General features: G+C 48.0%; 2 protein-coding genes across 2 annotated transcripts in view; one reads left to right on the plus strand and one right to left on the minus strand.

Moving 5' to 3' along the window:
• The window catches only part of LOC146194057 (ran GTPase-activating protein 1-like), a 98,673-nt gene extending 93,977 nt beyond the window's left edge, over window positions 1-4,696 (plus strand). Inside the window, exons 13-14 of the mRNA XM_084602952.1 lie at window positions 1,397-1,527; window positions 4,504-4,696. Of these exons, the coding sequence (XP_084459078.1) occupies window positions 1,397-1,527; window positions 4,504-4,585 (213 nt within the window). The 3' untranslated portion in view covers window positions 4,586-4,696. The remainder of the gene's footprint in view (window positions 1-1,396; window positions 1,528-4,503) is intronic.
• smash (smallish) overlaps window positions 4,478-15,252 on the minus strand; it is a 37,232-nt gene continuing 26,457 nt past the window's right edge. Inside the window, exons 4-5 of the mRNA XM_084602953.1 lie at window positions 4,689-4,853; window positions 4,478-4,616 (exon numbers count right to left, since the gene is read on the minus strand). Coding sequence (XP_084459079.1) covers window positions 4,591-4,616; window positions 4,689-4,853 — 191 coding nt within the window. The 3' untranslated portion in view covers window positions 4,478-4,590. The remainder of the gene's footprint in view (window positions 4,617-4,688; window positions 4,854-15,252) is intronic.

Raw genomic sequence — 15,252 nt, forward strand, 5'->3', positions numbered from 1 at the left:
TAATAAGCTATGTGCACAATTGCACAGACGTGTGCGCACACAAGTAAAATGCATGTTTCTGATCATTGAAAGGGGCCTTTTTCATGTAAGGCATGTTTGCACCCCTGTGCCATGTTGTGCGATTGTGCCAGTGGGTTTTTTTTATCACTGGCACTATGGAAAGATACCAGGCCAGTTGGATTTTCTTTCTTCTTACTAGTTTTTGTTTTCTTTTCTGGTATTCTTTGGGGGTCTTCTGGTTTTATCATTACTTTTCTGATTGCGGAGGAAGAACCATAGAACCATCAGTTGCTAGTCAGCGCAGTATTTCCGTGTCTTCTGTGCTTTGTCCCATTTGTAGTGCACTGTTTTCATTATGTCACTGGCACATGTGGCCACTGCCACTCAGCAGTACCATGAACCCCAGCTTCCTGCTACCACATGCTTCTCGATGTGCATCAGCTGACCTGCTGCAACACTGAATGCACGTTTGGCAGCTTCAGTCTGCAGTCATCAACCTCTTGACTATCGTCATTCGCTGTGTGCAAGTTAATTTCTTAATTGTCTGAGAAAGTATGTTCCAGAAGAACAAAAGGACAGAGCACTTGTGGGACATTTCGTCGGCAAAGCCTCTTGGCATTTCATACTGAGATATTGAATGGCTGGGCAATCTACGAACAAAGGTAGACATCTCTAAATCAGGTGCGGTAGTGCTCCGTAACAGATGTTGGATGTACGTGATAAATAATTGCAATAAATGAGAAAGAAAAAGAATTGTCTCACTTGGCGAGAAGTTTGGTGATCACAACTCCATTTCTAGATTGTTTATAAAAATAGTGAGCAGAAAGTAGAGCATTCGTCCAACGTAACTAAATTTGTTAAGATTTTGTTATTGCTACTGCAAGCAGTGACCAAAAGGTACCCTGAATTATGGAACCTTGGGTTGAATAACTTGGTATCTGAATTTTAAAAAAAAATGCCCTTAGCCGTGTCCACGTGACTGTTCCTCCTCCTCCTGCTCTGCATGCACGTGCTCCCGCGTGGGTGGGCTGTGCAAACTCCAAAGCCAGTCGTGCTCTGCATGGCCATGGCTACGCGTAGGTAATGCTGCTTCTCTCCGCTCCTTCAGAAACCGAGTGCTGGCGTTGAGGAGAGCTCCAGCATGGGTTTCCTATAGTGGTGTAGTTCACTGTAGATGTCGTGAACAGTGAGGAAAATGTAACATGAGGTGCGTTCTGAAACCAACAAATTGGGAAGAAAAAAAAACTTTCACTATATTCGTGTAAATATGGTACTCATATCAGGTTGAGTGTGGGGTTTGTCAGCAGCAAAAACAAGCTTCAATGCGACTTGTTTAGTTTTACTGTGCATACATTATTGAACAAGCGCTTTGTATGATTGGCTGCGTCTGTTGCAGGCTGAGAAGGAACACAAGGTGAGCTGGTCACAAGCAACCAGGGAAGGCGCCATGGTCATCCTGGCAGACCTGGTTCCCAAGGAGTACTTCCTCACCTGTACCAGGGAGGCCCTGCAAGCCTTCCTATCCAAGTGAGTGAGTGTGTGGCATGCCACCGTTGCTCAGTATTAACATGATAGAGGCAAATGCCCTGTTCCACAGAAAATCCAGTATTGTCGGCACTGTGGGCAAAAAAATCACTGGCTCTGGCAAGTGGCAGAATTGATTGGTTGACAGGTTGTGTGAAGACCATGTGACATGGCACGCAATCTGCTTTGAGGGCAGAATAACATGGAAAGCTATGCGCTGATGTCACAGAAAAACAAAAGATGAGAATGCGGATTCTCCAGACACCAGGTAATATATTTATGGAGGTGTTTCTCTACGAGGGGGTATAGGATGATTATAACATAAAGGAATGAGAAACAGATAACACAATTGGAGGGATGGCAATCGAACCATCTAGAACTCCTGGGCGAGGAGTAAGACACACACTTGTAAGCCATGCAGGCATGTGTATATGGCTTTCACATTAATGGGCACTCTGATGAATATATGCGAGATGATAAGGGGCTGGTAATTGAGTAGTAAAATTCACGTATGTGAACGAAGATCCGCCAGAGGACCCGCACATGAGGGCTATTGCATCATATTCTCAAAGGCGGAGCTTATGTCCCAGTGGGCTGTGTGTTTATTGTACACAGCTGAAAGCAGTGGAGGGGCTGTTTGGAAAACTATCATTTCCATATGCCTAAACTGGAAAATGCCCCTGGTCACAATAGCCATGCACCAGATGACTATGGTGGTGTAGGACTAGGAAGGTGGAAAGAAGAGATATGCAATTTCAGGGCAGTGACATCAGGCGTGACCTTCCTGCCTGGGGCCCGGGCTCCGGGCGGATAACCAGAAGTGACATTGAAAAGGTCACGAGACTTCCTCTGTTCTCCCTGTACTCCGCTGGTGGCGACGTAGCACCGAGGACTGCTCTCGGCTGCTCTCGGGACCCCAAAAGCGCGCCTCCTCTGCCAATAGAACACAACGCTGCTGCTCCTGTTCGACCACTGGCAGGCGCCGAAACTCGCGAGAGCACTTTTAGTGCAGCTAAAAGTGCTCCTGTTCACTCAATGGAAACCCATATTAGAGCTGTACCTGTAGCTCAAGTTCCCATGTCTCAGGGGTCAGCAAAGCTTGCTCATATTACTCCTTGTGCATACAGGTCAGTGCATGTGCTTCTCTATTGGTGCTTTCTCATTTTTGTGTTGAATCATCTGTTGAAAGCCTGCTAATTGAACCCAGTTCAAATCTAGTTAAGGCCAAGTACGACCAGTGTAGCAAGCAATCCTGAGTTACATGCCTGCTGCACATTGCTGGCTTGCATGCAGTGACAAACATCCCATCCTATAACCGTGCATCCAAGAATAGTCCGAGCGCTTACAGAAAATTGTCAAGTAGGAAGTAGTTTGATATCGCTGAAATTCGTTACTAAAAAAAGTTTTGTCATGAACACGTGCAAAAGCAGTGCAGTGGTGAAGAGATGGCAACTTAGGAAATGCTAACTGAACACAAAGGGAAACATTTTTTGAAGCTTTAGCTCCATTTTAAGGTGTTTGTAGCAATTCCGGAGGCTGCAAATGCCAGTAAGGGTGGTATCCTCGCACCAAATGCATGTCATGTGGGAAATGGTACATCTGAGCAAACGTTATATATTTTCACCACCTCCCTGGCAGGCTAGATCGGGCAGCCTAAAAAAAAAAAGTAAAAACAAGAATGACCTACCATTACAGCCAGCATGAGCATGGCTTAGTTGCCACAAGGCTTGTTCATACCACCACTTCCAGAGCACATTTCACAGGTGCGGTGGTGCAACGTGCACTGGCCGCCCTGGCTTCCAGTCCTCCACGCATCTTCAGTGGTGCTGTTGAGGAGTTCGAGATAAGAACACTACGGTGCAAGATAAAAGCAGCGTGAACCTTGGCATGAAGTTCACTTGCTGCACCACCACCTCTGGCAAAGCGATGCCTCCAAGGGCACAGTGAAGAGGGCGGAGCAGATGTGAGGACACTAGAGTAGGCAGTTTGAATTTCAGTGACCGCAACACATCGTTGGCAGACTTCTCGTCTACACTGAGCTTCTGCCGCGTCCAGTGCGCTCAGTTCGTTTCTTGCTGGAAACCACTGGATTTTATTATGGTGCAGTTCTATGGTTCTTTGTTTCAAAAACTGATGTGGCATATTCTTCACGGCTTTGAATTCCCTATTGGCACTGACTGCTGAATAGCATTAGCAGATTAGACAGTTTTTGTTGATTAGTTGCATATTTATAACATTTTAACTATAAATTGTGTCTGCACTGAGACTGAGAGTTTGTTCGATATTTTTTTCTGTTTTGAGCTGTTTGTATATAGAAATTTTCAAAGTGTTTCCTTAACCACCTCGTATAAAATGAATATTTTTTGACAAATGCATCACAAACTATATAAGAAGAGTTCATTATAGCCAATAATTCACAATATCTGTGTTTCTTACATTGAAGTTTGAATGTTGTTTGTGGCAGTCCATGGATAAAAGCCAGCCAACCGTTTTTTCGCACAACTCTCCTGTCATGCCAAACTGTGCCCTTGTCATGTTCCTTGTGCAGCGAAGCCTTCCGCACACACATGGTGGCGTGGCACCATGCCACGAAGGATCTTGGACAAATTTTACCTGTTCTACTTGAATGCCCTAGACAGTGTGCATTCAATTAATAAAGCACCAATAGAAATGTGAAAAATATTTAGTCACATTGTTCTCATCACCAAATAAATTTACCATAATGGAAGAGATTCTTGTCAGCTTTATTTGTTGTTGTTTTATTTTTCAGGTCATTCAATATTTCAAACATTTTTTTTGGGTTTCAAGTGAATTAGCTTTGTCTGTGGAAGAGGCTCGTGATCAAGTATAATAGTCCACAGCAGTTCTCTTTGGCTACAAGCTTTATTGCGCGTGATATAAACAGCTGCCACGGTAGACTATCTTCTACATACAAAATATATATAAAAATGCATTGACAGCTTTTTCTTGCACATGCAGGCCTCAGCAGTACAGCACCTGCACGTCGGGATCAGCAGCCAAGGCAAGGCATCGGCTGATGCAAGTATTGTACCAGGCGTGATTCCATCAGACCCGACTCAGCTTCACTCCCGCTGCACGAAAAAAAAAAAGATTGTGCATCATTCATAGTGTGTAGAGGGCTTAATAAAGTGGCATGTTTTTACCCTCGTCATTGCTGTAGCAGTCAGTGCAGTGAAGCTTTGTGTTACGGACACGGACATCTGTGCCACACAGTCCGTTGCCCAAAGGTGCTTGGCACACGCAGCACCGGAAACAAGCCAGGTGGTACAGCAGCTGAAGGCTCTCGATGACCATGGCAGCACCATGACCTGCACATGTGGAGGAAAAGCACAGCCCACTTTAAGAGCGACTGCAAACAACTGTGTCCCGTGCACTACTTGCTACTGCCGATGCTTGACTGCATTCTATCTTCCTCCACATGTTTGCTGATTTGGTAAATTCTGTCTGGCTATTTTGAAAAATTCATACCACATTAATACCAGCATGAGCAAAGTCAAGTATTTGATTTGCGCTAATTTTGTGAGGTTTCAATTCATGTAAGCATGCGTAAATTTTGGCAGTAAGAGCACTGAACTTGCCTGAATGTTATGACTACGCAATGGAAGTTTTCACCAAGGGGATATGAAGTCAACAGTTAATGCATATTATCATGTAGGGAATACAGTCGCTCCCGTATATATATATATTGAATTTTAAGGTGATAGCAAAATGACTCAGGACAAATCATTATGTGAAATGTGCCAGTGAACCTGCAACCTAGAAGTAAGGGTATGGTACACCATCACTGAGGACAAGTGCTCTGCTGCTGCCGGTGTACTGTCGGGTGCCACTAGGCCTAGCCTATTTCACATCAAAGCGTTGTACTGATGACAGTACTCAGCTATACAAGCGATAAACATTGCTTCTGTATGTATATCCGTGTCTAGTGAAGCTAAACCACCCTCTTTTTTTTTTCTTTTTTTTCTCCCCTTGATAGTGCTGTGCAGACACCCTGCGAATGTCTTTGAACATGGTTGCTGTGGTTCGTGGTCACTATTCAAGTTAATTTTAACTGAAGAACATCAAAACAGTTTTGAACAGCTCTTTTTTCTGCTTCATCTTGAGTCATGGGAAACCGACCAACGTTCTCAGGTAATTCATCTGAGCTTGTTTTAACTATTTTGTGTATGTTCCTCTATTATATTTAAGTGGAAAAACTTGGTTTTATTAGCACAGAGCACATCAAAATGAAGTGAAATAAATATACTATTTGATAATCACATACAAAATAGAAATAAGTTCAATATTAAGAGATGCCTAGAGACATGCAACAGGCAATGAAGGGAAAATGTTTTTCTTGAATTTACACTTTGGTGAAAAATATGATGAATATTGACAACATAGGTTTATAACATGAAAAGAAAAAGTGTATTAAAACATTTAAATAAATATATATATATATTCGGATTCACGAAGACGAGGAAGAGGACGACGAAGTGCCGCTGCGCTGCTCGAGCTCGCTGGTTTTGTGCCTTAACGGACTGTGTTCTTGTGCTGTTCGCCGTGCAACTTACAGAGGGCTATATTCCCTATTGAACCCCCAGTAAAACCCCTTTCACTTGGTGGAGGTGAGGATTTTCGTCCGCCCTGGAGCTTCGCAGCCGCACGTGACCGATGCTACCACCCCTAGTACAACCAGCTCCTCGTCCCCCGTCTTCTGCGCTGGAGCTTTGCGCCAACGGGACCCTCCAATCTTCAGCAGAACCGGCGACCACGATGTCGAAGATTGGCTTTCCTCATATGAGCGGGTCAGTACTCAACAAATGGGACGACGGCCTCAAATTAAATAACGTCATCTTCTACTTAACGGATGTTGCCAACCTGTGGTCCCGCAACCACGAGGCCAATATCTCATCATGGTCTGCTTTCAAGACTAGTTTTGCCGATATTTTCGGCCGGCCTGCAGTGCGCAAGCTGCGCGCCGAGCAACGCTTGCGCGGCCGTGCACAAATACCTGGCGAGAATTTTACAAGCTATATTGAAGACGTTGTAGACCTCTGCAAACGTGTGGACACTTCAATGACAGAACATGCCAAGATTGGTCACATTTTACAAGGAATTGACGACGACGCGTTCCAGATGCTTCTGGCCAGGAATCTAGCAACCGTCGTCGACGTAATCAATGCATGCCAAAACTTTGAGGCATTACGCAAGCGCCGTAAAATCACTCGTTCCTCGCTCTCACACCAGGAGCCTCTTGCAGCTCTAACACCTGACGCAGAACAGTCCTCCTTGCTGCCACAAATAAAGCAGTTTGTTAGAGAAGTTGTCCGACAACTGTCCCTCGTTCCCAATCGTCCTGACACTCCCTCCTTTGGTGCCAAAGTTGCAGCAAGTTATCCGCGAACAAGTCGCAGAAGCACTTCCCAGGCTTCCTAAAGCTCCTGCTGTCGCTCCCTTGCCATACGTCGGAGCGCCAGTACAGTATAGCCAACCTCATGTTCCAGCCCCTTTGACCTACGTGGCAGCGGCTGCGCGGCCTCCGCCTGAGCTGTTACCACCCATGCAGCTTGTCCTACGCTACACACCGCTTCCTCGGCTCTGCTTCATCCTGCGACTCCGCGCAGTTACAACCTGTGGCGCACTTCGGATAATCGCCCAATTTGCTACTACTGTGGTTGCCCTGAACATGTGGCCCGTCGATGCCGTCGTCGCATGGCTGCGCATCCAGAACTTGCGTCTTCGGAGTACTCCCCACTGCTGCTTCGTTCTGCTCCCTCTTCGCCTGCATACGCCGCCGAACAGCGTTCATATACGACCCATCGTTCTCCTTCTCCACGTCGCAGGCCACTGTCACCAATGCGCCGGCGACCACCCCCTGCTGACAAGGGAAACTAAGTTCCGCGGTTCCTGAGGCGAGAACTGCGTGCTCTGCGAAAAGCTCAAGGCCTCATATTTCGCCCATGAACGTTATAGGGATCTCTATCGATGGTCTGTCTGTATATGCGCTGGTCGATACGGGGGCTGCAGTGTCTGTGATTCATGAGCGACTTTGCTGACGATTACGAAAAGTTACGTCATTTAATGGTTTGTCGCTCCGCACTGCCAGTGAAGAGAGGATTGCGCCTTTAGCAGCATGTACAGCGCGTGTCGTCATTGAAGGTCTTTTGTACAGTGCAGAGTTCGTAGTTATGTCGTCTTGTTCCCACGACGTGATCCTTGGATAGGACTTCTTGTCTAAAAATAACGCCAATATCGATTGCGCCCGAGCTGAAGTGGAATTTTCTGCACTGTGCGACACACTGCCCGACGACAACTGTTTAGTGTCCTCAAAAGCTCACCATTGCTGAAGATGTCGACATAGCACTAGAGGCTTGTGCCCTTGTGCCTCTTTCGTGTCCTGCTGTGTCAGCCGTTAGTGTTTTATTTACGCCGTCTGCATCCTTCACCCACCGCAAGCACCTGCCTCTACCATCTGCTGTTCTCAATGTTCACGGTGGGTTCACGAAGCTACTCATCTACAATCCGTCTCCGCGCCCGATTACTCTGCTACGTGGGGAATCTCCCGGTTCTATTCAACCAGCCCACCTTCTCTCTGAACTGGACGCCTCCGAGACCTCCCGTGTAACTACATTGATGCTCTGCAGTCCGATCCGACGCCTGATTCGTTGCCAGACGACTTCTTCCGAACCGCCATCGATAACGCTCTTCCTTCCACCTACCGGACGCAGCTTGTGGCCCTTTACAGACGTTTCGCTTCGCCTTCGACGCTGCCCACACTCCTCTCAGTCGCACTTCCACAGTCGCGCACCACATTCAGACCAGCTCTAACTTGCTTTTTCGACAGCGCCCCTATCGTGTGTCAGCGGCAGAGCGTCGCGTGATCAATGAGCAAGTTGAGGACATGATACAATGTGGTGTAATCCGTCCATCTCAAAGCCCCTGGTCTTCACCAGCAGTGCTAGTAAAGAAGATGGTTCGTTTCGCTTTTGTATCGATTACCGGCGCCTCAACAAAATTGCCCACAAGGACAATTATCCCCTTCCGCGTATAGAAGACGCTCTTGATTGCCTCCAAGGTGCCGAGTACTTTTCTTCTCTTGATTAACGTTCCGGTTACTGGCAAGTGCATACCTGCCAACTCTTCCGAATTTTCCGTAAAATGTACGAATTTTGACCAGTCTTACGATTTTACGAATCTTGCGGGAAATTTTACGGAAAATGTTTTATTTTCGGAAAAAAAAAAAGTGCGGACATCTATTAACATCATGGCCTCCGAGATAACACCACACGCGCGGAAAGGTAATCTCGGAGGCCATGTTAACACTATTATGGTACCTTTGGCGGCCACGAGAGCGCAACATATATTTGTGATATCATCATCAGCAGCTGCAAACGTTGTAGTGACTTCTATCGTCTACTCGGGGGAACACGAATCCATATCCAAAACTCGATGCCGCCTCCGCCAGGCTAGTGGCTGTTCCTTTGTTCATGTGTTTGAACAACTTTGGTGTTGACCTGTTTTTGCATGATCTGCGGTCGCGTCCGACTCAGTGTGACTGAAGTTTTAGTAGTTGCGGTTTCGCAGTGCAATGGCGGGCTCAAAGCCGCGACAGTACTTCCAAGTATTTTTGAAGTCTTACGCGGCAGAATTTCCGTGCTTCGTGCCGTCTAAGAAAGGGTGATGTTAACATTGCACATGGTGGCAAGTCCGACAAAGATCCACATCGCTTCGAAAAAGCACCAAGGATATGTGCGAGCCGCGGACAGCCAGCCGAGCCTGACAAGTTTTGTTCGCAATGACAGCAACCTCGGTGTGATTCGTGCAGAATGCCATTTCACGGCGTTTCTAGTTGAACACAACATACCACTCAGTGTCAATGATCACGCTGGACCACTTTTCCAGAAAATGTTCCCCAAGTGCGAGGAAGCCAAACGCTACGCCTGTGGATGGACGAAGACGACGGCAATTGTTCGTGAAATGGCCGCGAACGCAGAGACTCCTTTGCTGGAAGCCCTAAAAAAGCAGGTAGTTTCGATTGCTGTGGACGGAAATAACAATAGGGATATGCAGCTTTACCCTATTGTTGCGACATACTTCGTTAAAGAGACCAGTAGAGTTTAAAGCCGCCTCCTTTGCCTCGGTACAATCCAAGGGGAAGCGACGGGTCAGAAAATTGGAAATCTGATTCTGGACGAAATGAAGTCCCGAAGTTCGCCTCACCTGTTGGCATTGTCTTCGGACAACCCATGTCACGATTGGCAAAAAAAAACAGCGTTTCGACTGTATTGAGGGAGGCCCAACCAGCTTTGATCGGGGTTGGTTGCCCATGCCACCTCATCAACTTGGCCGCCCAAAAAGGAGCTGCATGTCTTCCTGTAAAGGTTGATGAGGCCTTGGTTGACATTTTTTTTTTACTTAGAGAAAAGCTCAAAGTGGAAAGATCGACTGAAAGACTTTCAAAGATTGCACGACGTCGACGTCAGGAAGATGCTGAAGCGTTCGCCGACACTTTGGCTGTCTTTGGGGAAGTGTTTGAAGAGGCTGCTGGACCAGTGGAAACCACTACTTAGCTTTTTCTTGAATGAAACAAAACAGTGCAATAAGCAGAGCTTGTTTTTGGAGTCTTACCAGATTCCCAAGACTTCTCCACAAATCGCCAAGAACCCTGTGCCGGCCTCAAATACTGCTGCACACCTTCCCAAGGCTGCTGCAGGTGTTGGAAAAAAAAGCACCGACTGTGATGGACCTTCACTAAAAAGAAAAGGAGTTCATTCTGCACCACAAGCAAAGAAACTGAAACTTCAATGCGAGGCATCTGCAGAAGCTAGCCACGTGACCCGTGAAGAGCGCCTATTTCTTTTTTTGCCATCGGAGCTAAGCAGGGCATGCTGTCTTTTTCTCCAAAATGTTATACCTCTTTTTGAGAAGACAAACTGCCTACTTCAGTCACAGGCTCCTCAGATTCATGTGTTCAGGGGCCTCTTGAACCGCCTTCTCGAGGATCTCTTGACTCGATTTGTGCGGCCAGGTGTTCTCAAGGGACGCCATTCATTGCCTGAAGTTGCCTATGGAGCTGTAGAGAATCAAAAAGATGATAAAGACATCGTCATTGGCATGACAACCTCCTCTATAGTTGAGACGCTGACCTCAAATGAGAAAGAGCAATTCTTCTCGGCTGTATGTCTCTACTTCAGTGCAGCATGTGGTTATATTCGCCACAAGTTCCCGCTGGAAGACGTCAGCCTGAAGATGGCTGAAGTTGTCCAAGTGCAGGCTCTAGAAACTGCTTCATTCAGCAGTGTACATCATTTCATTATGGCGTTTCCTGCTATTCTGCCCCAGCAGACTGGGGAAACAAGAGAAGAAACAATTGATGCACTCGAAGCGGAGTTTGCCAACATACAAGCTTACCAGATTCCAGCAGACATACTGAATGAGCCAAGGTGCGACATGTAGTGGTCGCAATTGGGAAGCATTCGAGATGTCGATGGATCGCCCAGATTCCGCAGAATCTCAATGGTTATGCTGGGCATACTCTCCATTCCCCACAGTAACGCTGAATGTGAGAGAATATTCAGCTGTCAACAAAACTCGGAGTTTCGCTCATCTGTTTCAGAGAAAACTCTAGAAAGTCTGCTGATAGTGAAAGGACACCAGAGTGGCACCTGCTTTGAGCAAGCCTACAGAGAGAAGTTTTTGAAGCAGGCGAAGTCAGCAATTGCAAAATCGTTGCAAAAATAAATCGTGACACAATGCAGTTTTCGCTCATTACTCTACGGGACACGGATTACGCTTGTGGGTGAGTGAGCAAGGTATCGCTAAAGATAAATTCTTGGAAAGGAAAAAAAACAAAAAAACAGGCCCCCCCTCCCCCCGGTTGCGGAGGTTTTACGAATTTTAAAATCTTCAGGTTGGCAGGTATGCAAGTGCCAATGGCCGCCTGTGACAGAGAGCAGACCGCATTTGTGACGCCGGATGGCCTCTTTGAATTTAATGTGATGCCCTTTGGTCTGTGAAATGCGCCCGCCACATTCAAGAGGATGATGGATAACATCTTGCGGAAGTTCAAGTGGCACATCTGTCTCTGCTACTTGGACGACATTGTTGTCTTTTCCACCGACTTTGCTACGCACCTAGAGCGCTTGCGGCAAGTTTTGGTTTGTCTTACTGACGCTGGCCTACAACTGAATCTTAAGAAGTGTCACTTCGGTGCCCGGCAGTTGACAATTTTGGGTCACATCGTCCCTAAGGAAGGTGTTCACCCTGATCCGGCCAAGCTGTGGGCAGTGGCGGAGTTTCCTAAACCGGTCTCACTCAAGCAACTTCGAAGCTTCATAGGTCTGTGCTTGTATTTTCGGCGCTTCGTACGGAATTTCGCTTCTATTATTGCACCCCTGACGAAGCTACTCAGGGGAAACAGTGACTTAACTGCCTGGTCGGCCGAGTGCAACGAAGCGTTTACCACATTGCGCCATCTTTTGACATCGCCAACAATCCTTCGCCACTACGACCTGACAGCACCCACCGAGGTCCATACCAATGCGAGTGGCGTTGGCCTCGGAACTGTCTTGGCACAAAGGAAAAACGGCTTTCACGAATACATCGTCGCGTACGCGAGTTGTGTTCTCTCTAAAGCTGAATACTCAGTTACGGAAAAGGAGTGTTTGGCAATTGTGTGGGCACTAACGAAATTCCGACCCTACCTGTACGGTCGCCAGTTTGACGTCATCACGGACCACCACGCGCTATGTTGGCTGTCTTCTCTTAAAGACCCGTCCGGCCGCCTCGCACGGTGGGCTCTCCGCCTTCAGGAATTTGACATCCGCGTTATATATCGCTCTGGCCGTAAACACATAGATGCCAACGCACCTGCTTGCTCTACGGCGGCTGATCCCGTCCTCTCGTCTCTAACCATTGCTGATATGACTGCGGAGCAGCGCAAAGACCCGTGGCTCGCATCTCTTATCGACATCGTGTCCACTAATAACGCTGCAGCGCCTTCTCAGACTATACGCCGTCAAGCACCACACTTTGCCCTACGAGACGGTCTTCTCTACCGCCGAAATTATATGCCTGATGGTCGACAGTGGCTTCTCGTCATTCCCCGCCATTTACGACATGAAATTTGCGCCTCTTTCCATGCCAACCCTCAGTGTGCCCATCCTGGTGTAGTCAAGACGTTTCAAAGAATTTCTCAACGCTACTATTGGTACGGCATGTACGGTTATATTCGCAAATACGTCCACTCCTGCATCGCCTGTCAGCGCCGCAAGTCATCCACACCTCGTGCTTCTGGCCCCTTACAACCCCTTCTATGCCCGACCCGTCCTTTTGATCGTGTTGGCGTTGATTTTTACGGGCCACTTCCCTGCACAGTCTCTGGGAACCGCTGGATTATAGTCGGCATCGACCACCTCACCCGATATGCGGAGACCGCCGCCCTACCTGCCGCTACTGCCCGTTAAGTTGCCCTGTTTTTGCTTCATCATTTTATTCTTCGCCACAGCGCGCCGCGTGAGCTGCTGAGTGGCCGAGGCCAAGTCTTCCTTTCCAACGTCGTTGAAGCTCTACTGGCCGAATATCAAATCTGACATCGGACCACCACAGCCTAACCCTCAAACTAACGGGCTGACTGAACGCTTCAATCGTACTCTCGGAAATATGCTCACGATGTACGTTGCCGCTGATCAGACTAACTGGGACGCTGTTCTTCCTTCCATGACATACGCTTACAACACCGCCACGCAGTCAACTACTGGATTTAGCCCTTCTTCCTCCTTTATGGCCGTGAGGCATCTTCCATGATGGACACTATATTACCATATCATCCCGACTCCTCCAAGTGGACTCCCCTTTCCGATGCTGCAAACATGCGGAGGAATGTCGCCAGCTGGCCCACAGTTTAACATCGGAATCTCAAAGGTGCCAAAAGCATCGTCACGACAAAGATCAGACTCCACATGTTTTCCCTAGAGGATCCCTCGTTTGGCTCTGAGTTCCTGGCACCCCACCGGGATTGTCATCGAAATTTCGAACTGAGTACCATGACCCCTACCGCGTCGTTCACCAAACCTCTCCTGTAAATTACATCGTGGAGCCACTCACTGCCTCTTCGGACATGCGTCATCGCGGCCGCGAAACTGTGCATATGAGCCGCCTCAAAACGTACTACAACCCGCTCGTCTTGTCCTCGCCATAGGTCGCCAGAGTGGCTCCTCTTCGCTCCCGGAATTGTAGTGAACGAAGAGCGGATTCACGCAGACGAGGAAGAGGACGACGAAGTGCCGCTGCGCTGCTCGAGCTCGCTGGTTTCGTGCCCTGATGGACTGTGTTCTTGTGCTGCTCGCCGTGCAGCTTACCGAGGGCTATATTCCCTGTAGAACCCCCTTCCCGATGAAGGCCAGAAGCCTCCCTTCATCAGGAGCTTCTGGTCGAAACGTCGAGTCCAATAAAATGTTTCTTCAAACGAAGCGTACACTTCGCTCTATAATTTTTTTAAGCGGCCAAGTATGTTAAATGTTCTCGCATATATATACAGTCGAACCTGGATATATCGAACTCGAAGGGGATCGCGAAATAGTTCGATATATCGATATTTCGATATACAGAAATCTGCTTGTGATGGCACTTACGATGCGAAAAAATGATACCGTATTTGTCGCGTAATCAACCCATTCGCATAATGAACCCACCCTCCACTTTTGCACCCGAGAATTTGAAGAAGAAAAAAAATGCGTAAAGGCCAGCTCGCTCACATGCAAGCGATTAAGCGATCTCAGCGACGAGCGGCAGCGACACAGCGAAAAATTTCGAACTTGTTGGAACTGCGTCCCTCTCACCACTCGAGCCATTGCGGCAGCTCAAAACAAGGCTTCTGTGTCGGCGCGGCAGAAATCGCGAGCGTTTTCGCTTGCATGTCGATGGCGCGCGTCACTCCGTTTCGGTGGTCTCATTTCTCAGCTCATTTCTTGGCAGCGTGCCAAGATGCTGCGCAGCGATAACGTCCAAGCGCGTTTATCTTTTGATAGCTCCTGCGGTGGCGGGGAGCGAACTTGCAGAGTGCCCGTGATATGGCTTGATTGCACAAGCCACGCCGCGCATGGGGCGGGCGTCATGATCGCAGCAGCTGACCGCGTGCTTTCGTTGATTCATACATGCAGGATAAACGACTCCCGCAAAAAAAATATATATATATATACTGCCGCCACTTAACGTCCGAACAGCACAACGATAAGAAAGGATGACTCTCAAGAAAAAAAACAGAGAGAGCTGCCGCTTCTTAGCGTCCGCAGGCGCCATAGCCACATCAGCTGCCGCGCGCAGAGGGTTCGCAACACATGCTGGAGAAAGCGTCCGACGTCTGTCTGAAAACGGGCTTAGCTGGCTTGGCGCATGTGTAGCGTGTGCTGAAGGAGAGAGATAGCTCGGCAAAAGAATGGGCACACCCACGCACATGGCTTGCAAACATCATGTGTTGGCACACGGGAAACGATAACTGCAGATGCACGCCTTTGGGGAATGGGCGCGGCGCTGCCCAGACCAGCCGTCGCCGAACTGTTCCTTCTCATTCCTTCCGCGCATGGCTTGAAAACGTCAAGCGGCAAACGGCCAAGGGTGATGCGATCGTCTCTGGGGAAGACACACTTTTCAGTTCGTGGTGCGGAGTTCGATAAATCGAATGACCGGTGAAATTAAGTTCGATATATGACGCGGCTTTCCTATACT

The sequence above is a fragment of the Amblyomma maculatum genome, chromosome 4 (genome assembly GCF_055883805.1).
Source record: "Amblyomma maculatum isolate TAMU_Amacu chromosome 4, ASM5588380v1, whole genome shotgun sequence".
NCBI classification, from domain to species: domain Eukaryota; kingdom Metazoa; phylum Arthropoda; class Arachnida; order Ixodida; family Ixodidae; genus Amblyomma; species Amblyomma maculatum.